The sequence below is a fragment of the Spodoptera frugiperda genome, chromosome 8, assembly GCF_023101765.2.
Source record: "Spodoptera frugiperda isolate SF20-4 chromosome 8, AGI-APGP_CSIRO_Sfru_2.0, whole genome shotgun sequence".
NCBI classification, from domain to species: domain Eukaryota; kingdom Metazoa; phylum Arthropoda; class Insecta; order Lepidoptera; family Noctuidae; genus Spodoptera; species Spodoptera frugiperda.
In genome coordinates this window covers 8,702,473-8,729,962 of record NC_064219.1, presented here as the reverse complement: position 1 = coordinate 8,729,962, position 27,490 = coordinate 8,702,473, and the positions used below count along the sequence as shown (strand labels likewise).

At 34.9% G+C, this 27,490-nt stretch overlaps 2 protein-coding genes across 4 annotated transcripts in view; one reads left to right on the top strand and one right to left on the bottom strand.

The window, feature by feature from the left end:
* The window catches only part of LOC118275869 (myosin-I heavy chain), an 86,748-nt gene that overhangs the window by 23,877 nt on the left and 35,381 nt on the right, over positions 1 to 27,490 (bottom strand). For 2 of the 3 annotated variants that reach the window (XM_035593982.2, XM_035593983.2), the window contains exons 1-3: positions 19,823 to 20,111; positions 1,444 to 1,568; positions 275 to 337 (exon numbers count right to left, since the gene is read on the bottom strand). In XM_035593982.2, coding sequence (XP_035449875.2) covers positions 275 to 337; positions 1,444 to 1,568; positions 19,823 to 19,895 — 261 coding nt within the window. In that variant the 5' untranslated portion in view covers positions 19,896 to 20,111. Of the gene's footprint in view, positions 1 to 274; positions 338 to 1,443; positions 1,569 to 19,822; positions 20,112 to 27,490 lie in introns of those variants that run through there. The other variant, XM_035593984.2, reaches the window with a different exon arrangement.
* Positions 20,285 to 25,265, top strand: LOC118281530 (uncharacterized). Its single transcript, XM_050695237.1, has 6 exons — positions 20,285 to 20,745; positions 20,856 to 21,059; positions 21,485 to 21,568; positions 22,086 to 22,205; positions 22,381 to 23,490; positions 24,050 to 25,265. The coding sequence occupies exons 1-6, from the start codon at positions 20,697 to 20,699 to the stop codon at positions 25,162 to 25,164; spliced, it is 2,682 nt and encodes an 893-aa protein (XP_050551194.1). The 5' UTR covers positions 20,285 to 20,696; the 3' UTR covers positions 25,165 to 25,265.

Genomic DNA, 27,490 nt, shown 5'->3' with positions numbered 1-27,490 from the left:
TTTTTTTCGAAATTTATTATCAGGTAATGACGGTTTGAATGGGACATTAAGACAAAATTATTCTTTTTGTTGAAAGGGAAACTGTCAACTTAGGACTGAGTGCTGAATAGGAAGACAGATCTACGATTTTTAGGAATTGGTAATATTTCCAGGTTGATTGAAGTGCAATTGACCTCTGCCTCTGCCTATCCCTTCAGCCCTTCAGGGACTAAACGTGGTAGAATATCATATTACATTACTTAAGAAAGAAAAACTAGATCTGTAAAGAACTTACCGTTGTATAACATCCTAATTCCTTGTAGGGATTCACTGCGACTAGAATGGATCCTGTGTATGTCTGTTAATCAAACATTAAGGAAAAATTACTGCAGCAACGGCTCGTTGGGAATTCAGTGACAAACTTTAACACTTCCTAAGTAAATTGGCCGTGAGTTGTTAAGCTCGAAGACATCGTAAAACTTGAATGGCTGCTGAGAAATTCTAATCTCTGTTACGTAAGATAGATATTAAGATTTAGTTGTCCTATCGGGATTTAATTCTCTTTGCACTATTCAAGTTTAAGTAGCTCTTTTTTGTTACTTGGCTGTTCCTAGGAAGGAGATATATTTCGTATTCATTTCTTTACAAGTTCTGAAGTACACATTCGACAAATGGTAAATCAATATTTTATGCGCCTGTAATTTAACTTTACTGACTAAAATGGAAAACACTTTCTCAGTTAAAAACAAAAGCAGACAGGATGTCGCTGTCGCGTTGTACCACATGTGGGGGAGCCAAAACTTTATCAAATTAGGTATATGAAATTATGGATGTCGTCGCGTCTCGGCGCCATGGTGTGTTACCGATGTCCTATGAATTCAGTGCAAAGGACAAACTGCCGTACTCAGCGACATTTAATGATTACTTAAACTATACCTTAGTAACGATCTCGTTCCAAAACAAATGCTAAGGACTGGGTTAAGTAACCATTAAATGTCTCCGAGTGTGGCAGTTAGTACTTGTACTATCTACAGATATCTACAGTTTGTACACGTCATTCAAATATTCACGAATCCTTCCTTTCTATTAAGTTAAATATCAAAGTAAGTAAGGTATGTATGTATTGCAGGTGCACCATGCTCCTAATTTAAAACTGTTTGACACGACAATATGCCGCGTACCGTGTCGGGCGCCAGGTGTAACCATTGCATTGTCGTGTTTACTAGCAATGTTTTATTTAAAATGCATCTATACGTAAAATAAGTATTTATCTAAAAAATCAATATTGTTCGTTACTTTGTGAGTCTGTCTTAAAACTTGAAAACAACTAGATCGACTTAGAAAAATTTAGTTTTAATATTTGTAGAATTCCAAAAAATCTTTGAAACGTTAGAACTTTGTGCGTATGGGATATGTCGCGGCCAGAACTTTTACCAAATCAATGTAAGTTATTGAAAAGGATACGTAAACGAGGTCGTGTATGTATCGCTTCTTGAGGTTGTCGTTGATGGCTTGCTCCGTGATCTCCGGCATCATGGTCATGTCGGGGACCCCATGGTCCTCCGCGTTCTCCCGCTCCTCCATTTTGCCTGTAAACAAGATACAAATATATCTTTAGTTTTATTGTAAAATAAATATATAAGGCTTTTATTTCATTCCCATAGTAACACGACAGATATTAATTGATAATCATTTAGCCATACAATAATTCAATATAGTAAAAAAAGTTTGATTGTAATAAGCATAAATTATAACAACAGCATCGTCTAAACTTTATCAAAATAAGAGGAAACAATTAAGTCTGATCCATAAATAGTGTATGTACAGTATCATTAGTAATGGCTTAGTTAGTAGTTCAGTACCTACATACATATAATAACAAAATAGGTACTAAAGTTACTGTTGTTATGCAGCAAGCCATTAGGAAACAAATAACCGGAAAATGCAAATAAATACAATTAAATAACTAGAAATAATAATGCTATAAATATTCCATTCGTCAGATTGGAAAAACATATCCTTGTTTATGTTGACAATAGCTTTTCTATTTAAAACGAAAATGTGCGCATCGAATAAGGATCCTTGAGTTTCGCGAAACAGATTAATTCGATGTTGAATAGCCTGCGTGGGATTGGCAAACTTCGTAAGTGGCTAATCATCTAGACACACGGCAGTGTGTCCGCCAAGTTCGAGCAAAAAAACCGACACACCGGCCGTGGGTTATATTACACGAACCATTTCGGGCCAAGTTCGACCCACCTATAACTCAAAATCTATTTTATCTACGCATATGAAATTTCTAGTATCTGTCGAGATCTACTTACTTATCTAAAATACAAAATTTCATTAATGTACCTATTGTAGGTCTTGAGATATTGACGTCAGAAAATCGCTATTTTTACTATACACTCACTGACTGACTCACTCATCAAAAACCTAGACCACTTCCAATGGTCGTATTGACTTGAAATTTGGCATGGTGGTAGGTCTTTAGGTCAAGGTAAAGGAAAAAATCTGAAAATGGCCAAGTGTGAGTCGGTTTCAAAAATAATGAAGGTGTAAATTTATACCCCTAAGGAACTAAAACAAAAAAATTATCTATATCTTCCATGGTTGTACCGACCTAAAATTCGTTACGAAGGTTTGTATTTAATCAAAGTAAAATAAAATAAGAAAAAAAGAAAATAAACCTTACAAAAATAAATGAAATCCCACCCAAAACATAAATGTGAAAGGCTGCCAAGTTCGATAATATTGGAATGCTTCGCCTATAAAAGAAGTGAGATCTAAATAAGTACCAAGTTCCATACACAGACCTCAGTTAAAAATGATATAACTTGGCAAGTTTTAATAGAAAATTATATACTTGACTCATTGCGTTTAGTAGGTTTATAACAAAGTGTGTGAAAACTTGCCAACTTGTTATATCATTTTTAACTGAGGTCTGTGTATGGAACTTGGTACTTATTTAGATCTCACTTCTTTTAGGCCTCGGCCTCGAATTTTGCGGGCAGCGGGGCGGCAGCGGCGGCGGCGCGGCAGCGGCAGGATCTTTTGCGTATAATCAAATGGACCGGTTTTCGAAAACAGCGGCGCGGGAGCGGCGCGGGAGCGGGCAACGAGCGGTGCACTCCAGTCAAGCGGTGACCGCCCGCGTTGCGCGTCTGCATTGTAGTATAGTGTTGTGTACCTACATTTTTTTTGTGACGTATCAAAATGTCCTCGGACGTGCAAGAGCAAATGATTTCGGCAATCTTTGAGAGGACACCCATACGGAACAGCAAAGATGTGAACCATAAAAATAGAAGAAAAATTAACCAATTATGGGAAGAAATAAAAAACGAACTGAATATTGAAGACTAAAGCAAAAACTGAAATCACTCTTGATAGTTTCAAGAATATAGTCAAAAGTTTCTACACTCATTCTAGTGTAGTCGTAGAATTTGTCGGAATTTTGTCTTTGTTCTTCATAATTTCGATAAAACTCGCCATTTATTTTCCTTGCCCTATAGTAGGTCTTCTTCTTTTGCCCACAGTAAATCGAGCGTTAGGAATAAATTTGAATCAAAAAGATTTCGTTCGCTAATAAAAACAAATATCTCGACAACACAACGACGAACACAACACTACACCGCTGTAGTGCCGCGCGATCTGCCCGCTAGTTTCGAGAACGGGTCCGCCGCCGCCGCCCCGCTCCCGCTCCCGCGCCGCCGCCGCCCCGCTGCCCGCAAAATTCGAGGCTGAGGCCTTATAGGCGAAGCATTCCAATATTATCGAACTTGGCAGCCTTTCACATTTATGTTTTGGGTGGGATTTATGTTTATTTGTATGGGAAGGGATGTCTTAATAAAATAGGTGGGTAGGTAGCTACACTCATGTTGTCATTTTTAATTTGTTTGATAACATAAACGTTGCTCTGCAATAGGACTTCTCCTGTATCATATCATAAGTCTGTTTACATACTACAAGCACATAATTTCATATGACACATCACACACAAATCAAATTCTATTAACATTCAAAATGTAGAACCAATCCCGTAACCAATTTATTTGCAAATAGGTATGTTAATCACAAAAATAAAACGGTAAGGAAACTGTTCAACTTTTCCTTTTTCCAAATCCAACAACCTACTATGAACTCAATATTCCAAATGGAAAACATGAGACATAATTCTAAAACCTATATTGGATATTTAAGTACTAAAATATAGCTAGAATGTTCACAGACAGTTGAACACTAAATACAGCTTATTGCTTTAGTCTAGCCTTTTAAGACGTGGCTGAAATAGAAAGCATTAAATAAAATGTGAAGCTATTTTCTTTAATGACAAAAGTGGCTGGTCTATTTCTACAGGCTGACCTTTTTCTACTGTTTTAAGATGTAATGTCGGTAATAATCGATTAATTTTAATGTTATTAAGAAAAAGGATATCTACCCAATTTATCCTTTAGTCACAAAAATAAGGGATACCTGGAAAGATTTTATGTAAATAGAAATAAAAATACGTTCTAACAAAAAAACCGACTTTCAAAAACTTAAAACCAAAAAATAACTATTATTCATTGTGCCTGTGTCTACCTACTGCTAATTTAGAAGTCGAAGCCACAAGTAGTATTTGAGAACCTACTTCCTTTTGGGAAGTCGGTTAAAATATATTTTGATGCTCTCTTTTTACCACTCCATATTTTTTAGTAGCACAGCAGATAAAAACAAAAAATCTATGCCAACCAGAACGATGTCATGGCCATTATCTAGTTTTATAGAAACAATATAAGCACACATTAACGTAAAACATAATACTTTTAATTAAATTAAATTTATGCGACGCGTGAATATATTAAAAGGTCGTCACGCTCCACATTAAAAAAGGGGCGCTATCTTACCCGCTATAAACATGAAGGGTGAAGAATTTTGATTAGATTTAACAGCTTGAGATTAGATTATATAATCTAGTCTCGTATAGAAGCGATTCTGCCTGACTTCGTCTTTAGATAAAGGTTACATTATGCAACAAAGTAATTAGAACCAATTTGTAGCTTATTAATAATTTAGAGCATTTTTCAAATCTTATGAAAATGCGTTTAGTAGTTTTTGAACTTACTGCGAATACACAAACAAACAACTTCGCAACACACATCTAACTTGCAAGATCACAAAATAACAATCATACAAAAAAATATTAAAGACAAACTAAACACGACCCTGCTAACAGTGAAATTATGAAAATTTCATGTCTACTTTCATTCCTAAATCTATCTTCATCACTCGTCGAAAATATAAAACAATTTACCAAATAAATTCGTTAACGAGCTGTGTATTAAGAGTTCAATATTTTCCCCCACTGACAATGCGATTACGTCGAAAAGGTGGAGATAATCTTTGAGGACTGGAGGGCTGCAATGTTGTCTCAAAGTCAGGCCTGGGGACTCTGGGGTCACTAGTATTTTTGCCGCCGACATTGCTCGACTTATAATGCGCCTTTCGTAAAGCCAGGTGATTCACTTCAATCGCAAATTCATATTCATTTTTGTATCGGATTTCTTTTAACGTTTTTATATCAAATGATTTATAATATAGAGGCGATTTCCATAAAAAAGAGAGACAATGAGATTGGGTGCTTGATGAAACTGTTTTTTTTTTTTGGCAGAAAGTATCAATGAATGCCCCTTTTGACACCAGTTTTATTTGAATAGAAAGGGCAAGTTAAGTTAGAAATTCACCTCTAGACGTGCAAATAGCAGTTCTGTAAATTGGCTCATTTAAACAATCCTCTAGGATTTCTAGGAGAAGTCTTTATTTTATCAAAATGTTAGTAACTAGGATAAACAGCATGGCTATGAATCAGAAGAGCATCGAAAGAGTCAGAAACGTCCAAAAACTGTTTTTTTTTAACCTTGAGTAGTCGAGAAGTTATAAATTCATTCTGAAATTCCCCTTTTTTGTCCCATCTTTTTGAGGACTTTCCAAAAAGAACTTAAATAAAGTTACACCTTCCTTTATCATTCATCATCCTATTTATACACTTATACCATACCATATTCATACACTATTTGTTTCCACGAAGATCCGACTTAATAAATTGTCACCATATTATCGAGTATTTCCAAGATAGTCCCGAATATCAATTTACATCGATTTGTGTTCACCCTTGCACCCCCGAGGCTCCCCATCCGATATTATCGTTATGCCGATAGATAACTGTTTTTATTACTTCTAACGCACCAATATGTTTGTGTATAAGCCGATTCATGAAAGTTTGATAGCCAGTGTAAATGTTATGATATTTCTTGAAATGTTTATGTTCTAAGTGTCGGTTAAGCTGTCTGTATGACACAGTGAAATAACATAGGTGCTGTAATTTTGATGATAAACTTATTGTGTATTTTTTAGTTATTCTCAAATCTATATTGACAGCTGCAAACCAATTCCCAAAACTAAAATAACACCAGATTGTCGTCAACAACGCACATGCTCATCGATATTCCAAACATATCGATTACATAAACAAGAAGACGAGATAACAACACTATTCTTGTAGTGATGCGACAGGGCCGTTCCCAGAGACTCGCTAACTTATCGGACGGAAATGTCACTTGCGGATAAATTTACGTCACAGGGGCCCTCGCACTTACTTATCAATATTACACATTATTCGCACAATTACCACTATATAACAGCTAGTGTGTATACGGCTGTGATTCATACGAGCGGTAGTTGCAGATTGAAGACAATAGGAACAGGATGCGACCATACTTTTACGATTACGCCCGCTTTTATGTTTTCGCGGAGCCACAAATACATGTTTGTGTAGTGTGTAGTGCAAATATTCTAATAGTATTACTATGAGAGTATTACTTTGCGGAACGAACGTAAACGTAAGAGTATTAAAACTGTATAAGATAGGTATATGTACGTGATAGTTGCAATAAAATGTGGTTTAAAAACGAATTGATATTCTTGTGCAACCACAAAACGTTTTTACATAATTGAAAATCGTATAGACATTATCAGTTGTGTTGAACTATAAGCAAGTTTTACTTACATATAGATTGACTATGGTTTAAAACTAGTATTAATTTTTGAAATCTAATAATCTATCATCAGTAACAAAGTGTATAAGGAAAAAAATTGCGAAATTTTTTCAAGTCATCAAATGAGTTTGAACCAACATTAAATCAAAACAGGACAAAGTGATAGAAAACCTTTGAACTGTAGATAAACAAGTTTTGTATCAATCAGGCTAAAATTATTGCCGAGATCGATATAGCAATGACCATAAAACTGGGTAGCAATGCGGCATACAAACGTAATGGGACTAACATGGAGGCTAATGACAAGGCTAGGACTAAACTTCCTGTGATACCATTTTGTTGTGTTACGGCGCGTATACAAAGCAAGTCCGTTTTACAGTACCCTTAGTACGAGTTTGCTTTACCTTGAACGAAAAACGAAACGAGAACGCGTTGGGCGCACAAAATTTGATTGGACAAAAATACTCTTGCAGCATTTGCGCCACCTATTTGAGTTGTGACCAAAACTCGGTAGCCCCATTCCAATGACGCTTTTGGTAATTTGCTGGATAAGGACGTAGTTAAGCAGAAAAGATCCACTCAATATTGGTGTAAGTGTGTGGTGTGAAATGACATATGTCACTGAATTAAGCAGAAAGGATCCAACATTTAATTCATAGATATTTAAGACAAAAATAATGAGCAATTAATGTGTAACTTGTGTATTATTGCTATATGCGTATAACGGGTTTAGACTAAAATTAATGTAGTACCCTTCTACATAAAGTTGTTCCTCTCACTGTATAGTACTCGTAGCACTAATATATTGTAGGTACATGTATATTAAGTCCATAACTAAAACATGTAGCCACCATATTTGTAGGAGAGCTGTGATACAACTTATTGTTCCGGCACAGACAAAGAGATCTCAATCGTTGCTTTAATTTATTTACTAAACATAGCGCAGTGCGCTTGCGAGTCCTTATTTAGAATAGCCTTAATGCGCATGTGCAATTTTGCAGCATAATGTTGAGTTTCTACGAAAATCTTAGAGTCTCTGGCGTTTCAAAATCTAAAAATAATTTTATAAATATATTTTTATGGAATAAACGAACGGTAGCCGGTAAAGGAACAGACGGATCACCTGATGGTAAAAGAAATCATGGACACCCATTGAAACACCAAAGGCGTTACAAGTGTGTTGCCGGCCTTTTGGGGATTAGGAATTAAAGGGTTGTTGTGGAATCGGGGATTGGGAAGAATTTAAACAGTGTTAAATATTTTGATATACATTAATGACTTCATGTCACTTTTTTATTAATAACTTGTTATCTTACAAAGAAAAAGAAAAGTTACTAAGATACTAAAGAATCCGGAAGGACAATTCCTTTCAATAGTTTTCTAAGAAACAGTGGCGCTTGACGGTATGTTGTGAAACAGTGTGTTGTTATGCGAGATCCTTGTGCGCTGGCGCACGGCGTCGCGTCGCCGCTGTATTATGTGCACACTGCATATAATCACTGACAGTGTGATTCAGTCAGCTATATAAATGCCTTTGTTATCAATCTGATCTAGAACATTTATAAAAAGAGATCATTCTTTTGTTCATATTGATTATAAGAATGAGGGTCTCTTACCAGGAGATTTGGGACAGTAGTGTTATAATATTATTTAGAGTTTTCAGAAGCGCACATACCTACCTTTTTATCACATTTTATTTAAAGGGGGAAAATCATCCAATGACTTCTTCCGCGTTGGGCGAGTGGGCGAGTCAGACTCTAACTCACTAAAAACCATCTCATTCCTACTCCTGCTTTTCGAGCCGGAGCCCCGGTAACCCTAAATCCTTTATTGAGTTGTTGAATGTTCATTACAGCTTAATCCACACATATCGAATTCAGTTTAATTAATGACCACATCATAGCTTTTAAAACCCCACTGTGTACTTGTTCATAACTATACTCAATCATACTATACTCGATCATTTTATTGAATTACAAGCTTCAATAAAAGCAATCGTAGTGCGCCATCATATTTACTGGCAGTGAACAAATATTGATGAATGAAAATCCTCTTATAAAGTAGGGCTGCCAAGTCTAACTATAACGGGGCTCCGGCTCAAGGCAGGAGAAGGAACGGGGTGGTTTTTAGTTAGTAAGAGTCTGACATTCCCTCTCGCCTCAACCAAGGCGGGAGAAGTCATTGGATGATTTTCCCCTCAAAAAAAAAGCTAACTATAAAATGATTTAAAAAAAAGGTTTCATCATTAACCGTTGCGAATTTTAGGCGTAATTTCAAGAGAATTTTAATATGTAAAGTGAGTAATTTACATTTAAGAACCTACATAGAAATTATCTGATAAAAAATCTCAAGGCAAGCGGAATTCCAAACAGCTCATTAGTGATAATTAAGGCTGGGAAAAGATGGTAAAGAAGTCCTGTTTAGATTACTTTTGATTTGTCCCAGTCTATCCAGGATGTGTGATAACCCTATCAGGGGCTAAGTATCTAAGTACTGTAGACACGCACTCGCGTGTTTAGCGGCCGCGTAACTTTTTATTTCTTTCCAGGGGTGCTCACCCTAATATATTTCTTTCGTAAATCTATCAAACGACATGACTCAGCACTTTCAAAAACTTCGATTGAAAAATGTGTCTGTAATCACATTTATTTATATTGCTTCTATTACTAAACCCCCTCCATTTAGCGCCCTCATAAACTGATTAAAAGTAAACCATGTGCTTTAAAAACATCTATCACTTTACAAAATCTTATCTGAAACCGTTTATCCGTTTTCGATAAAAGAGTGACCAAACTTTTAACAATCAATCTTTTTGACAAAATTAATGATAATAGTATTCACAAAATGGCCCAAATGCCGTTATTATATTCCGTTATACAATAAGCTGTGTTAAAATGTGTCGTGTAATGCGTCTAGTGCGTCTAATCGATTAATTTGATAGTCGGAGTGTGACACTCGGAGTCGAGTCGTACGCGGCGTTCAAAGACCGAGGGCTCCCGGGGGACTTGCACTGATTGGTACAAGCCACGAGAGACCACGATCTCGATACTACGACTTTTAATTATATTGATAAAGTCAATTCTATTGAGAAACCTTGGAATGGAATTTTTATTTCTTTTAAAATACGTAAGCACAGACACAGGCAATTTGTAATGACATATCAGTCTAATGTATGAATCCTCTTAGTGGGTTACTAAAGATGTCTAAACTTAATCATAAAAGCCACATTTTACATAGAAAGGGTGATATTAATTAATCAAACTATGTAGTCAACACGTTTTAACAAAAAGCACTTGAAGCGTAAACAACCAATTCCATAGAACAGCCAAACCCACTTTCCGGGGAATAAACTTCAAGAGAAATAAACTCGTAATAAAGTCAACAAAATGTAGTTCGTACTTCCTACCCACATACGAAAAGTTTGTCGGAACAATCGCTGTCAACTTGTATCAAAACAAGAAACGGGTCTATGGCGCCGGGCGCTACCCACGAACAACGCAACTTGCTATAAGGGACCCTACGTACCGCACCGTCAAGGGAACTCCCATTCAAAGTCCCTGATTTAATGGTCCCATTCAAATATCTCAAAACCATGACCCAAAAGGGAAATGAAATTGGATATTTATAATACGTTTTCATTATGTTGATTTGGGTCTATCCAGCCGTGAAAAGTTTGAAGCTTTCCAATTAATTGGGTAATCGATAGTTTGGATAAATGGCACCCACCCAATTTACAATAGAGATTAGCTAGTAATAAGAGAAAGATTAATTGAAAGCCAATCACAGAGAAACTGATATTGAAAGCTTTTCAAAGAAGCGCAAATAACCAAGTTAGCGCTGTGTAAAAGCAACATAATAAAACTCGACGTAACTTTAACAAGCCCAGTATATCTAAGCAATTGCGACATTTCGCTAAATTGAAAAGAAATAAAGGACAGTGGCGTGGGCGGACTCGTGCGGGCGGCGATGCGAGGAAACCTAGAGTTGAGAGGAAAAAAGGAGCTGCTAGGCGCTGGAGCTGACGTGGGCGGCAAATAACAGGGCTCACAACCCAACGGCTATTCTTTATTTATCACATAATGACACTTTTACTTTACAAAGCAATTCAAATTTTTATTGCTTTAGACAGATTCTCGGAGATATTATAGTTTGATATAAACTTGTTTCTCTTGTGGGAGGTCCAATCCGAATTAGTTTATAATACAATGTAATTCTATTACAACTTTGCCAAGCAATTTCTTGGGAAGTCTGGGATTTTGTAAAGTTTAGTCATAACCTGTTGTTATTAATATTAATAAAATAACTTGTATTATACAAAAGATGAAAAAAGTCGGTTTCTTTTCAAGACTTCTACCTAATTCTGAGTATACATACATATGAAAGGTACGTGAAACGCGAATTGCGTGGCAATGGATGAAAAACTGCGTAACTTTGTAAAGGATAATGTATTCTGTGACACGCGCTGCAAATAAAAGAGATACCTAAGTGAAACTAGGTTATCATACTATGTAGCTAAGGGTAATAATCGTTTGTCCTGTCTGACATTGGGGAATGTATTTACAAGGGAATATGATAGCTATCTCAATCAATTATGTTATTCTACTTAAGAATCGAGAATCAGCATTTTACTGCCAAAAACTTTTTGGACGGGCATAGTTGGGAGAGTAGCCGTGTTGGTCAGTTTCTTGGCTCCTAAATTCCTTAATAAAGGTATCCGAAATATTCAGTGAAAATACTTTAAACTAAACAAAAGCTTCAAACAAGAGAAATAGTTACATAACAAAATAAACCCAGGTTTAGCAGACACAAAGCTTACCACTGTAGCCAACTTATTGCGAGTAGATTGAGTCAGTTGACAATCAGTCCTTCTGAATTAGCACAGTAGGGGGGTTATAAGTGGGCGGTGTCTTCTTATTTCAGTACTTAATGTAGGCGTTAAGAATAAAGCGTCTAGGGCGTTGACCATTAAGAGCAGGATTACACAGGGCGACAACGTGCTTGGAAAAAAGAGACAAGACAGATATAGGATGAGATGACACAAAGGGACAGGTTGGCAAATAAGAGAATGAATGTTTGTTGTTTGTGTTGTTTTAAGAGCTTAAAGGTTAAGCAATTTTATTTTAGATAGTCTATCAATATTTCTATATACTGTTTCAATTAAGCATTTTAGTTACAAACTAGAGAAGATATTTCTCACATGACTCCTAAATAAAAAAATTGATTCATATCGGTTATTCCTTTAAAATCTCAACGTTAGGATTAATCAAGTTATCGGATTATCAGAATATCAAAGTTGACAAGACTATACAAATAGCCTCACAGAAATACGTAGCTGAGGTATTCAATAATAAATTGAAGCTATCCCCGTGTTAATTTATGAGGCGACCGCGTTTATTAGGTTGCCTTTATTAACGTGTTAATCGTTCTAACACAGAATACTGATTACCCGCCAATTAGTAAACACAACACGCTTTGTTATAAATGTTTTATGACCACTAATTCTTCATGTTTTCCACTAATAAGATATTTTAGAATAGTTTATTGATAATTAAACTGTAATTATCTTGTAATAAGGTGTACTTTCGAGGGTCATAAATGCATTAGTGCGTTTTTTTTTATTTATAGTAGAAAGGTACCTACTTCTTGTTTGTAAGGTCTAATGTATGGGGCATAAAGTAAGGCGGTGTTCACACGAGCGCCAGCGAGCGTGACGTCTCGGTCCCTTGAGAACCAACTATTCGAATCTCTGCTTTAGATCGGTTCGTATAACTACGTAGATAAAGCCATCATTTATTATACAAACATTATTATTTGTAGACATGTGAAATAAAATAGCCATTGTTGAAGTTTACACGCTTGTCTGTTTTATTGTGCTCATGAAGTGGACAGTTTTGTCGTATTTTATTGTCTCTATGAATATCTTTATCTCACCGACGTAAGTTTAGCTTTTTATACCAAGCAGTTTTACTTCGATTGTGGTGGTTATATTTTAGATCCAATCGACATTGAATAAAGTACCTTATTATACCTAATATAGCTACAAGCTTTCAATAAACAAGTACTTGGCTAGCCATACTCTCGAACCCTCCCAATGCTCGCATAACAATACGTCAAAAAAACAATACAACAATCAAAGCCCGGTCTGTCTGTACGTACTGACAATTAAACAACCATCGACTCCGCCATTATGCATGCATTATGATTCCACTGGCATTTGTGTGCATGGACTCAAAACGCTACAGTTGGCGTAAAATAAAAGATCGCTCGTAAATAATTACGCCACAATTATCTTGTTTTATTGCATATTTTGTACGTAGCTTGGTACTTTATGTTAAAGGCAATGATGTATGGTGTATGACTAGAAATTTTGACTTCTGCGAAAGTGTGTATGTTACGCTTTCACTCATAAATCGCGTAATTTATTATTGACTGTTGTATTGTTTGACTAAAACTATAGTCAAGTAAGGACAGTCGATAATTACTCATTCAGGCAAAAGTTACTGAAGATATCTTGTATTACTAGTCTGGAATAGCACACAGGCAATATATTTCATGATCCGGAGCTGTGGACTATCTAGCGGGGCTCCGGCTCGAAAAGCTGGAGTAGGAATGATGTGGTTTTAGTCAGTAAGAGACTGACACTCCCTCTTGCCTCGCCCATGGCGGGAGAAGTCATTGGAAGACTTAAAAAATACTATTTTCATCCCGGTAACGCAAGCAAAATCTCTGTCAGAAGCTAGTCAGTTTATAAAAGTTGTTTTATTATTGTTTACGCGAATAAATTCATCATCAGTATAGATATTATCTATTCGTACATGATGCATGAATTTCCGCTTCAAATGTATTCCATTCTTCTATCAATATGGTAATGAGAGCACTCAATATTATGTTATTCAATGTACGTACTTTCCAGTCCTACTTTAGTTGTGCAAGGTCCTTTGTTGGTTTTTCTTTAACATTAATTAGAGTATCGAATCTGTATGCATTTTTAGTTATTTGTAATTGATTCTGTTCACCATTTTATGGTCATCAAGTGATTTTTTATGGTATAAGTCAGTAAACGAGCAGACGGATCAAATGATGGTATTCCGCCGCCCATTGACACTCGAAACAACAGAGGCGTTACAAGTGCGTTCTGGGTTTTTTGGGAGTTAGGAATATAAGGGTTGTTGAGGAATCGGGGATTGGGAAGATTGGGAAGTGGGTAATTGGGCCTCCATGTCATATCATATCATAGTGATGACAAAAAATGCGTTTTGGAATCATCTTAGTGAATCAAATCATCTGTACCTATAGTCCAAAGGAACAATTAAGTAAGCTTTTAGTTTAAACTATAATTAAGAGTATGTGCACATTGTCAAGACGGTGCAGTGTTTTAACAAGTCATAAAATAATTACGATCTCCTAAACTAAAGTTGTAACGAACAAGGAGTGTAGTCGTAAAACCTGTCTGCAACATTAATCGGTCTTATGACTGCAGACAAATGCATCAGAAACTTGTGCATTAAGAAGACCTACATTGTTTAGACAATTTTTTAAACGCTTGTTAAAAATCATCGTATGCGTAGTAGTAGTAGGTCTTTACATTACATTATGTGAAAAAAAAGTGCAAATATTAAACCTTGCGTCTACTTTTATTAAAAAAAGAAAAAAGGATCCTCTTACTTTTTAAACAAAGCTGCTTTTCCTATAAAAGTACATTGTTATCTACACGCTACATCCATAATTTACAGGGATCTGTCTCAGGACTCAGGACACGTGAGTCCGCAAGATGAGGCGACGAGGAGGCTCGCAGGAGTGAGAGGGATGGAGGGAGGGGGGGACATGTCTTTACCTAATCTGGAAGACAATGCGGTTCTCAAGGACCTGCCAATGTTATTTTCGGAGCGAATAACACTGAGATAGGTAAGTCTTAACAAAAAGTCGTTTCGTCCCCAAACTGGTTCGATATTGATGGCTATTAATTATTTAAGCTTTGGAACTTGGAAGTTTGGCGATACTTTAGTTTCATTGTGAGGGTATTCTCCATTGAACCGTGGTGAATTCTTTTACGGATCACCGGTCAGGTTAACTATTAGGTGTGAGCGCCCGGTCGGCGAGGGGGACGTGTCAAAAATGGTTTCTTGGAAACCTTCCAAGCCGGTGTCTTATAAACTTATCGCGTAATTAAGTACAAACTGTGACTAAACTAGTGTGTGACGATGGATCATTGGGAAATGGTTTCGATGTGGACATTTATATTATTATCTCAGAAGTTTATTGACTGAAAACTTATTGGGGTGAATGTCATGTGTCGAGTGGGATCCTGTAGATTTTAGACGTTGAGTTACTTTCTGAGAGCAATCCAATTGATGCTGATAGAATTAGTTATGTCTTGAAGACTCGGACCCAGTTTTAAATCTACAAATATCATTCCGTTACGAGTAAGAATAAATGGAAGAGAAGAGCATTCCATTTATTCTATTTTTAACTTAAAACTTCTCAAAGCCACCTAAACCAACGTAACCTAACACACGAAAAGTACTGTCTTACATTATTTATAATAGATATCTAGTTGGCAAAGCAATTGCGTTCCTCTGCAATACCGCAATATGGTACAAGGACAGGCCTGGTTGCATGTTTGGTTAAAATTTTACTCCATAGAAAATTTTAAACTGCAATTCGCTTGGCAATGTATGCAATGTGCTAGTATCTATCAGTACCTACTTTAGATTATTATAAGTTTCATAGTATTACCTTTTTAAAGAACACTACAATGCAATTTGTTTTAGAAATGCGGGAAGCAAATATAGTACTAGGAAGTAATGAGGATGCTTTAGCAAGCACTTAAAGTAAGATACTCCAAAGAGCAGGAAATATACACGCACGTGAAGCTGATACTACAAATTGAATCAAAGATGGCGATGGGAATGAAGATGTTCATACAAATTCTACAGTACTGTTGCAAACTGAATAGTTAATTGTTTCCGAGCTGGGAGAGCAGTTACAATAGATGTACTATGTATAGCACTTGAGGTCAAGTTTGGTGGCTAGCCGAGTAGCCAGGCAACAACAGTGACTGACACAGAAGCTTTAGAAACGGCAAATACAGATCAGGAGGTCTACTCTAATTTAACGAAAAACGAAGTTTCGTCCGAAACTTCGCAGATTTCGTACTACAATTCCATTTATTGTGAACTTTCGTAAACAAAAATTAACGAATGAAATGAAGATAAATAAATAAGTTTAGATTAAAAATAAAACGTTATTTTAAGTAATTTCATTAGTAAATCAATAAAACCTACGGCCGAAGATTAAACGAAACTTCGCATTCGAGAACCGGAGTAGACCTACAGATTGAGGTGCCGAATGAAAAAGACGAATCAAATAAAGTAACAAGTACTAAATAAAGCCTACGGAAGAAATGTCACGTCTAATTTGAAAGCAATATAATGGAAGTAATACTGCTACTTAGGCTAGGTACTTCAGTACAGAGTACCTACTCGTATTAGTTGTCTGAGGCTTTGGATTATCGTTGTTTGTGTGGGCTCACCACGGCCGGTGTTAAACGCTCTTTATTGGGGATCAATTGGTCTTAAGTTTGTCCTTACAAGGCGCTACACGACTCCATTTAATTTAATTGATGTGAACTCAATACCTAGCACTACGTGTCTTTTACGTAAGAACCTAAGAAAAGAGGATACACGTAAAACATACAGAGAACAATAAGTGTATTTATAAATGGAGAAAAGCTACTACTAGTTTCGAGTCACAGAGAAACTCTTCATCATTAGACTGCGCGACGTCGCGTCGCCGCGTCTACGCACACTGCTCTTGATGAAGAGTCCCTCTGTGACTCGAAACTAGTAGAGCTTTTCTCTAATAATATACGTGAGTAAACCGTGATTTTTAGTTACTTTAGTATGTCTCACGATAGTTATTATAAAATAATAGTGTTTAAAGCGTAACGGTAATTAAAAGAGAAACAAACACAAAACGAGAATTACAAAATGTTGCAATAAAAAACACGGCAACAGATGATTAATCAGAAAACTGATACATTAAACACTTTTAGCACAAAATGTAACGATACTCGTAGCTACATCAATAAAGTTGTAAGTATTTAAAATGATCGTAAATCTCATGATGGAGGTAAATAAATCATTGTGATAACTGTCGTAAAGTCGTCGGCGTGTGTGTGTCATTTGTCATAGTGAAATGACGAATACCGGTGGTATTGGTGATTACGAAAAAGCAGTGATTTGTAAAGTTAGATGAATGAAAGATGCAAAACTCATCAAATTCCTATTATTCATGATTAAGTAATTGATAAGGTGTTTGTAGTCAATAGTTTATTTACTTCATTTCCATTCGAAGCTACACTTTGGAACGAGTAAGTAGTCAACTCGGACCACATACCTACGGCCCATTTGGGACGAGTTGGGGAAAATAAAATAAAATAATATTTTTAGTGGTCAACTCGTCCCACGTCACTACCATAATGAGATAAGGTACAGTCAGTAGCAAAAGGGTTACTGTGGAAATAATAAAGTTCTATTACTTTGTTGAAAACAAAAGATTTTCTAGGAACTTCATTCTATCTATGTTATCATTTACTTCATAAGTGACCATAGTTTAAGCCACACATGTTTACTATTCTTAGTAATTTTGGTTAACACATGAATTTGTGCGATTGCTAAAAAAATTTAGGTAGTAAATTATTTAACCGACACTAAAAAAAGAGGTTCTTACTTCGTCAGGATTTTTTAATATGAAATAATCTATGAACAAAACGAAAGTAAAGAAAAAAACTATAAAAAAATATTTTTAATCTTGTGTTGCTAACTGTACCAAACATTGATTAAGTTTAAAAATCCATACAAAAAAAATAGTGGGACGAGTTGACCACTAAAAACTTAATTTATTTTTAATTTCCCCAACTCGTCCCAAATGGGCCGTAGGCATGTGGTCCGAGTTGACTACTTACTCTTTGGAACGAGCACTGACTGACTGACGGACGATCCTATTGAAAAAAGCCTTTTTTTCGGAAACTCATAGAAATTAATAAACATGGTACTTAATAATATCCCGTTTTAAGTTCCAATGATATTGAAAGACTATTTATAATATTTATCTAAATCTTGAGATCATAAAAAATGTGTGTATCTACAATATTTTTTGTAATTTACTCGACGTAGACTATTGGAAAAATATTATCAATCATCATCCCATTTACAACATAAATACAGAGTTGAGATTTCTTGAAAATAATTAGGTCAATTTGATTAAATGCTATAAATACCCTTGGTAGGGAAAATAACATTGAAATTTGTAAAAAGGGACTGATCAATATTTGAAAGAGTGTTAAGGAAGAATGATGACGTAATAGACGGTCGGACTTCATCTTGCTATCTCTCTCATGAACGGTAATGGACGACAACACTGTCTGTACCTTTATGTGAATTTGTTCTTTAAATCTTTTTTTTTTATGTAACGTAGAGTCGAGTCACTGATGGTAAGCAATCAGCATCGCCAATGGACACCTGCGACACCGGAGGAGACACAGGTGTGATGGCCGGCCTTTTAAAAATATTTGTTCTTTTATTTTATAGAAATGAACTTCTAATTTCAATAGATGTACTGATACAATATGTAAGATGTAGCTGATATGGAAACATTTTATTAATCTGACTGAAAACTTTTTGTACTTGAAAACTGCTGGTTAGGAAAAAGTCCTTTGAACTAAGACAGCTCATGTTCAATTTTTGAGGAACCTTCAACGATTCCCAGGTTCAGAGAACTCAAGTGAGTCTGCTAATAAGATCTATTCGTATAATAATATCTGTATCCCAATTGCAGAAGTTCATTTCGTATAAATAACTTAAACGAAATAGTAACAAACCCATAAATTCAAACTTTAAATCTTCCTTCGTAATCCTAATGACATAAATATTATTTCCGTCACCAGATTTATGAATCCTTTTCCGTGTTCGAGAAAGAAACGCATGTCCTACCTTGTTATTTTCTGGATATAAATTATAACGACACTCTTTCTGTGTGTTAAACATTTTTACATAGGTCTGGGTGGTCTTAAACCAATTTCTAATCATCACAGTTACTTGTGCGATCAGATTCATTCTTAAAAGGATTTCTTTTTAATGATTACTTAAACTTTTCCTTAGTAACGATTTTGTTCCAAAAACAATTGCTAAGTACAGGGTTAAGTAACGATAATGATTCTGAGTAGGTACGGCGGTAAGTCTTCTAAAGGAAGCCAACAGAGTTAAGGAATTCATTGATTTACATACATACTAAAAAGCCTCAAGTATTCTCGCTACAATTTTTGTCTAATAAAAGAAAAAGATATGCGAATCTCTTACAAAGATCTTATTTTGATCTCGCAAAATATAAGGTAGGATTTGCGGTATATTTGGAATTTCTGCTCAAATAATATAAAACACGCTTCCACGGCTACAGATTGGCATTTTGTTACAAGACGAGATCGTAAACTCTCCCACTGTGACATACCCGTGCGCATACAATGCCTTTCATCCTTCGTGGAGCCACGCGCCCTTAACAATCCTGCAGGGTTGGGATACTCGAATACATGCTTTATACTATAATTTTATTACAATTTATTTATTTGTGATGCCATTTTAGTGGCGTTGACTTTCATGTTTGACGTAAAACGTCAAACGAAAGTCGCAAAGGCAAAAACCGCTGGACTATTTTATAGTTCTGAATGCTATCATACGAAATCTCGTCGGCCGCCACAACTTTATACAATAACCTACCAAATGAATGTGCGCTAGGAACTCTACAATACGTACCATTTTCCTCGGGAACTCTGTAAACTGGTGCATTTCCCTCAGTCGAGCGAACGAGCCTTTCTGTACGGCACATGGTCGGATGTGCCGCAAATGTACACGACTATACATATACGAGCACCACACACCTACGGCCAATGCACTCCGCCTGCTCTATTAGCTTTATAGGATGCCAAGCAATTTACTTTGCACTTTTCCAACCTTTTGGAAAACCTTTGCAGAAAATATTCGATCAAGATTTGATACCACACTTCATCGTGAAAAATTCCGGAACAGAACCAACCGGCTCGAAAACAAAATTATTTCGGCGATCGTCATCAGGGGCATGAAACTCGCCTACAAAATCTCAACTCAAAAATTAATCGAAGAAACTAGCGCCATCTAGTTAGCGAGGATCGTCATTTTTCTTCATTTTTGACTAAAATGACACTAGATGGCAGGAGCTTCAGCTAGGTTTATGCTCAAAGCAAAGTTTTTCAAGTTTATTATGTATTTTTATGTTTATTACATATGTGTTACTTTTCCCAGTATGTTTTAAATTAATAAAAATATATAATCAATATTTTATGTTAATTCTAAAAATGTTGATTCTTCAATCGTAATTTTCACTGTGGCAACACTAACACATCCGGAAAATTTTGTTACCTGTCAGCCATATTTGAATTACTTGTTTTCCTTCGTTTCGTTCGTTTTGCGTTTATTCTGTTTTTGTGTTATATTTTTTATTACGACTTGGCTTGTTTACGGTTTCTGATTTTCCTGAGTGCTACGTATTACCTGGCTTGTTATTTGGACCCCGAACTGATAGCGTATATGATAACTTGGCTTCTTCACTTTGACTTCGATTTTAAAACTTTTGCGATTTTGGATTTTGAAAATGCCGAAAGCATCTGCATTAAAATGTTATTTTGGATGTGTTATCGATGGTAAGTTCTTATTTAGAACATTTCTATAACAAGTAATGATTCATTTCAACTTTGTATAAATTCTAATGTACAAATAAAACACCTACATTTTATTAAAATTTTATTTATAGGACCGCTACACCGATTCCCCAAATGGGAATATCCTCACACTGAGAGGTTTAATCAGTGGAAGTCTGTTCTCAGCATCGCAACCCAAGAGAGAGGAAATAATTATATATATAATTCTGTTCGCATATGCCACAGACACTTTGAGGATTATTATAAATCACGAAGTAAACTTTTGACCAGAAATGCAATACCTACATTGAATTTGGGTATGTATTTTTACTAATTCTGGTTTATATTTTTCTTTAGCTTGGTTCCATAACAACTATGGTAAAATTTTATACTACATGTATAAAATTATGTAGTAGTATATAAAAATTTGCATTTTTATATACTTAGCTGTTAAGTACTAAAGAAGAATGCACAAAAATAATTCAACAAACTCAAATACTATGGATTTCTTTGTTTATTTATTTACAATGCTGGCTCCATTATCAGAGAAGCTTGAAAATACCACAATTAACTGTCATCAAAATAATATATGTATGCTAGAGGAGAATGGCAGAAACCCCATATATTTTCAAAAACATTTAAGACATTCCATGACATTAATACTAGATTTTTATGTAGCAAATGACATCATTTTTTTTTATTTATGATATGTTTTTCTTATATATAAATATTTTATTTACAGACTTGTCACAAACTATACAAATAACAATGCCATTGGCTGAGCAATTTGTTGTTGGAGAGGCATCAACATCAACTCCATTTAGCGGTCAGTATATAACATTCAACGAACTCAATAACCATATGATTACATTGTTTAATTCAAGAGTTCTATGGCCACCTTTGGGACTTCATCATCAGAAAACTTGTCTTAAAACTGCCATAACTATTTAACTCTTATGTGAAAAAGTGTTGATTTCAAGCTATGTATTTCAGAATAAATCTATACTAATATTATAAAGCTGAAGAGTTTGTTTGTTTGTTTGTTTGAACGCGGTAATCTCCGGAACTACTGGTCCGATTTGAATAATTCTTTTTGTGTTGGGTAGTGCATTTATCGAGGAAGGCTATAGGCTATAAAACATCACGCTATGACCAATAGGAGCCAAGCAGAGCGGGTGAAACCGCGCGGAAGTAGCTAGTATCTAATATTCTAATATCTAATATATAATATAAATTTGGGTGTGCGAAGTAGTTCCCACGGGTCGCGGGTTAAACCACTGGCGGCAGCTAGTGTTTCAATATTATTGTACATTTATTCTAATGTGCAAATATTTTATTTACAGACTTGTCACAAAATCTACAAATAACTATGCCATTGCCACAAAGTCCACAAATAACTGTGCCATTGGCTGAGCAATTTGTTGTTGGAGAGGAACCAGCATCAGCATCAGTTTCATCAAGAGGTCAGTAGAGAATACCTATTTAAAAAATGGTTTATAATTTCCAATAATGAGTAATCTCAAAATCTATCTCAGTTGGTGTGTAAAACTTCCCACTAATGTTTTTAATGCATACTTTTATGATTTTATTTACCAACGTCTTATATGAAACTTATATTAGAATTATTGGTTATTTCAGCTCCTGAGAAATGCTTTAAGAAGCGAGAATCCAGTACAATTAAAAAGCTTACAGAAAAACTGCAAAAAATGCGACAAAAATGCAAATCTCAATCAAAAAAAATTCGCACAGCAAAAAAATTGACAATGTCAAAATCATTTCTGTCGACGATAGAAAAATTGCCTGATGCAGCACAAATTTTTATGAAATTGCAATTGAAGGGCACTAAGAGACCAAGAGGAAGACGATACACCACAAATGAAAAAATAATGGCCTTGTCCATCTATAAACAAAGTCCGAAAGCATATAATCTTTTGAAGAAAATGTTTATATTACCGTCAAAACGTTGTTTGCAAAAAGTTCTAAGTTCATTCCGCATGAAACCAGGTATTAATGCTGAAATATTAGAAAATTTAAAAAAGCAAGTGCAGCATATGACGGCAGAAAAAAAATTAGTAAATTTGTTATTTGATGAAGTGTCATTAGCACCTGGGATGGTGTATAATGACTTTTTAAATGAAATTATTGGTTTCCCAGATGACGGCATAAAAAAAACAAAGGATATTGCGGATCGTGCCCTTGTTTTTATGATAAAGGGCATTAAAAGTAAAACAAAACAACCCATACTATTTACCTTTACAAAAAGTGGTATAAAGAAGCAAGACTTAAAAGATTTGTTATTAGAAACCATTAAAAATATTAACAGTACAGGACTTAAGGTGGTTTCAACAATATGTGACCAGTGTCCTACAAATGTTGCCGTGATAAAACAACTAAGAGAAGAAACACAAAAAAAATATGCTGTTGAAGGAAAACCAACGCAAACAACGTTTTTTGAGGTAGATAACACAAAAGTTTTCCCTTTGTTTGATACACCCCACTTATTAAAGGGTGTCAGAAATAATTTATTGAATAAAGACGCAAAATATATGTTTAATGGACAAGAGAGATGGGCAAAATGGGAACATCTGAAAATGTTACTGGCCATTGATGTTGGTGATGATGAAATTCGTCTGGTCAACAAGTTGACTGAAAGTCACATAAATAAAGATAAATTAAAAAAAATGAAGGTCAAGTTAGCTGCACAGGTATTTAGCCAAAGAGTTTCATCAGCGCTTCGGTTTTCTGGAAGTAAGTGCATTTTGTTATTAACATACGAATAAACATTAATAACTTTGCTGCAAGTTGCGGCAAGTTATTTGACGAGTATGTACTGTAAGTTAGTGCTACAGACATAAAATTGAAACTTAGTATTTCTACTTTATAAATAACTCGCTGTTTCTCGCGGTTTCACCCGTGTCCTGGGGAAACTACTTATCGTTCCCGAATAAAATATAGCCTATGTTATTCGGGATGAATGTAGCTTTCTTATGGTGGTGAAAGAATTATTGAAATCGGCACAGTTGTTTTTGAGTTTATTAATTACAAACATACACACATGCAAAAATACAAATCTTTCCTTTTTATAATATTAGTGGAGGTAACAATAATATTATTAAATGTTTTTTGGTGTTTTTTTATACTAGAATATTTGAATATCTAAACATTTTGATAAGTATTAACTAAACTAGACACTGGAATCCTCAAAGATTGTTGATGATCATTTGATTTTGGTTAATTGTGTGGTCTGTTACAATTTATTATATTATATTTATATTTGGTAAGTAACAAACTATGTTTTTTTTTTCAGAATATGGAATTTTACCGGCAGAATGCGAGGGAACTGCAGATTTTCTTTTAATATTTGACAAATTATTTGATTCTTTTAATGGTCATTCCTATCAAGATGAATCAAAAATATATAAGGGCTGTGTAAAAAAGAATTCCCCTCACTTCCAACTATGGGATGATTTAGTTCCTGTATTAGAATCAATCAGATTTAAATCAATCATTAAAAAAAATGGTATTGATCAAATTAAATATGAGATGATTCCTTCAATAAAAAATTGGATAGTAAATATAAAAACTTTTAGAGAAATGTGGGAATATTTATCATCCAATTATAGAATCACAAGTTTAATCACAAGAAATTTTAATCAAGATCCTCTCGAAAACTTTTTTAGTAGTATTAGAAGTAATGGTGTTAGGAATGTAAATCCAAATTGCTATCAATTTATTAATGCTTATAAAACTTTGATTGTTAATAATTATAATTCACCACATTCTACAGGTGCCAATTGTGAAGAAGATTATAATTCAGCTATGCAATCATTATCTTGTTTAATTGGAAACAAACGTGATGATTCTAATACTATTGATTTTGCATGTAACATTGATTCCTTACTTAATGTGGTGACGGAAATAAAAAAGAATGATTCTCTATTGCATGCTGAATCGAAAAAATATGTAACAGGGTATGTGATTAAGAAATCGAAGGCAAAGGTTTTCAGAAATTGTACTAATTGTGTGATTAGTTTGTGTAGATCCAGTGTAGATTTGGATTCGTTTAATTATGAAATTGATTACACAAAAAGATCATTATTTCACCCAAGTGATAAATTTATAGATTTAATGAATAACATATATTATGTGATTGTTGCATGTCTTCGAAATAACCCGACATCAAAATTTTTAAAGGAGGAAATCAAGTTTTTCATTGATTGTGCATGTGATTTTAATATAATAACTTGTAGGAAACATAAAGCTGATTTGATTGATTTCATTATTAATCTTTCAATTAAATTGATTGTACATAGTTGGTGTTTAGGGGTAAATAGGTTAATAAATGGAAAAATTAGATGTTTTGATAGGAATGACCAAATTAAAAAGCAAGCTTTTGATTACTATAATAAAAGAAAAAAATAAATGCAAAAATGATTCCTTAAAATTTGTTTTTATTTCATTTAGTCTGACCTAGATCGTTTAATAAATCAGTAAATGATTGAAAATACAACTATTTACTTTTAAATTAGGTTTCAGTTAATAATTTGTTGTATTTTTGATCATTTATTGTTTTTTTATTAAAAATAAGAATAATATTTTAAGTAACACGGCCCGCGAGTACTACTAGCGCCACCTATAGCGTTAGCACCCAGTTTGAGCGCCATCTAGCGTGAGAGGAAAATATAGTTTTGTTAATTTTGGCCCTCAGAGTGGCGTATCTATACCAGTATAAGTGTATAATCTATGATCGTCATTTTAATCCACAGAGTATAAAGAGAATGTCAGAAAAAAGTCAAACAAAGGGAGAATTTTGTATACGACCTTTTTAGAAAATTATCAACCTTTTTGAAGTCGCCTCTGGAGTAAAATTATAATAAGAAATGTGTTTTTCTGAGACGGTGTTTGTTCTAAAAATCGTAGGGAATCGCAAACAATATTTTGTAGACTTTAAAACCTAGACTTAACTGGTCTAAGCAGTATATTAACTACAATAGGGTATAATGGCACTGACGAGTAGTTAATAATGTATAAATACTTAAATACAAAAGGATTTTGATGACGTACGTTCTACAAAATAAATATCCAGGGACGCTAGCCCTACAAGCTAATTACAGCCTCGGGGAACATGCGATATTGGTTTTCTGATTGCGTTCACAACGTAATTTGTCGGCAAACGTGTCGTGTTGATATTTCAGATCTGACGGAGGTTCATATTTTGTGACATAATAATATCTACATCAAATTCTACGTTAAACAACCTGAATTTCGGTGCCGTCTAGCCTTTGACCTATATTCGTGTCTCCACTGAATTTAATAATCGTTTTATTGGATACTATACCGTTATATGCTTGGGTGTATGTTTTCAGAAGAACTTTTGGACAGTTTCGTCATAAAATGAAATTTTCCGATTGACTGTGCTAAAACCAATTTTATTTCGTAACATGTCAATGTTTCCATCCAATATGGGCACACAGACAGACGCTTCATTTCCTTTGGTCTGTTTGCTTCATTTGTTGTTGGCTCTGACGCTGACTCAAATGTCCGTGGTACAATTTAAAGAAAGTCTACCTATTACACAATGCTCTGCTAATGCAAAACACCAGTTCTTTTACTGCAGACTATGATTAACTAGCGACCCGCCCCAGCTTCGCATGGGGGCAATGGTGATATTATGCACGTATTATACGTATAAACCTTGAAACACTCTACCTTTAAAAAAAAACCGCATCAAACTCCGTTGCGTAGTTTTAAAGACGTAAGCATACAAAGGGACATAGGGACAGAAAAAGCGAGTTTGTTTTATACTATGTAGTGATATTAAACATAGTCACATCCTCAGTAAAGTGGTCGTTAATTTCGAACCGCCGATTAGTCAACTTTGTGTGTAAGCCGAGCACAAACATCCGCCCAAAAAGGTTTGATTTTTATTTTTATAATTTCCCTCTGGCACGCGCGGTCGGTGGCTGCGCCCGCGCTTCGTAATTTATCTCCTGTTATCTAATGGCCGTAAAAAGTGGCACGTGCTTCAACTGAAATAGATACTAAATGATGCACCGGTCTTAATTCATCTTTTTATAGAGTTAAAGAAGGTAAAAGTAGAAGTGGGAAAGGTTTTAGTTTCCAACCTCGCTTTCTGTTGCGGGATTAAAGTTTGGCACGCGGTTTGAAGTCCAACAAATACTGGGAAAGTTCCGCTTGCTGAACAAAATGTTTAATCCGGTAGGAACTGTTCAGAACGAGAGGTACTTCAACTTGGAACTGAGAGCACTACGAGTTTAGTTTGCTTTTCTTTGTCTGGAAAAGAAAGTATTTTTGCTCTTATATATCAGATATTCTTTGGAAAGTAAACGTAGACAAATCAATCAAAGAGCTGGCGCAGTGATATTGTGTGTGACTAATTAAATTATTGTGATCTTCACATTCTCTGGGGTCAACGCCAGGGCTGATATCTAAGGACCTGTCTCAATTAATTGTCTGAACGACACTTTGGTACTTTTGTGGCATTCGTATTGACTATAGATATATGTATATAACAATAGGTATTTTTTTTAAGTGAACTTATTAGCTTTACCTTTAATACCCTGTAAACAATATAGAATATACAAAAGATATTATTGCTAGTAACAACTAGAAGAAAATGGGTTATTTTATCTCCCAATTTAGTCTATCACAACAAAGCAGACATGATTTTATATTAAGTCTGTTTACGGCCTTGTTTTTCTACCATCAAAGCTAACTAACAAGGCAC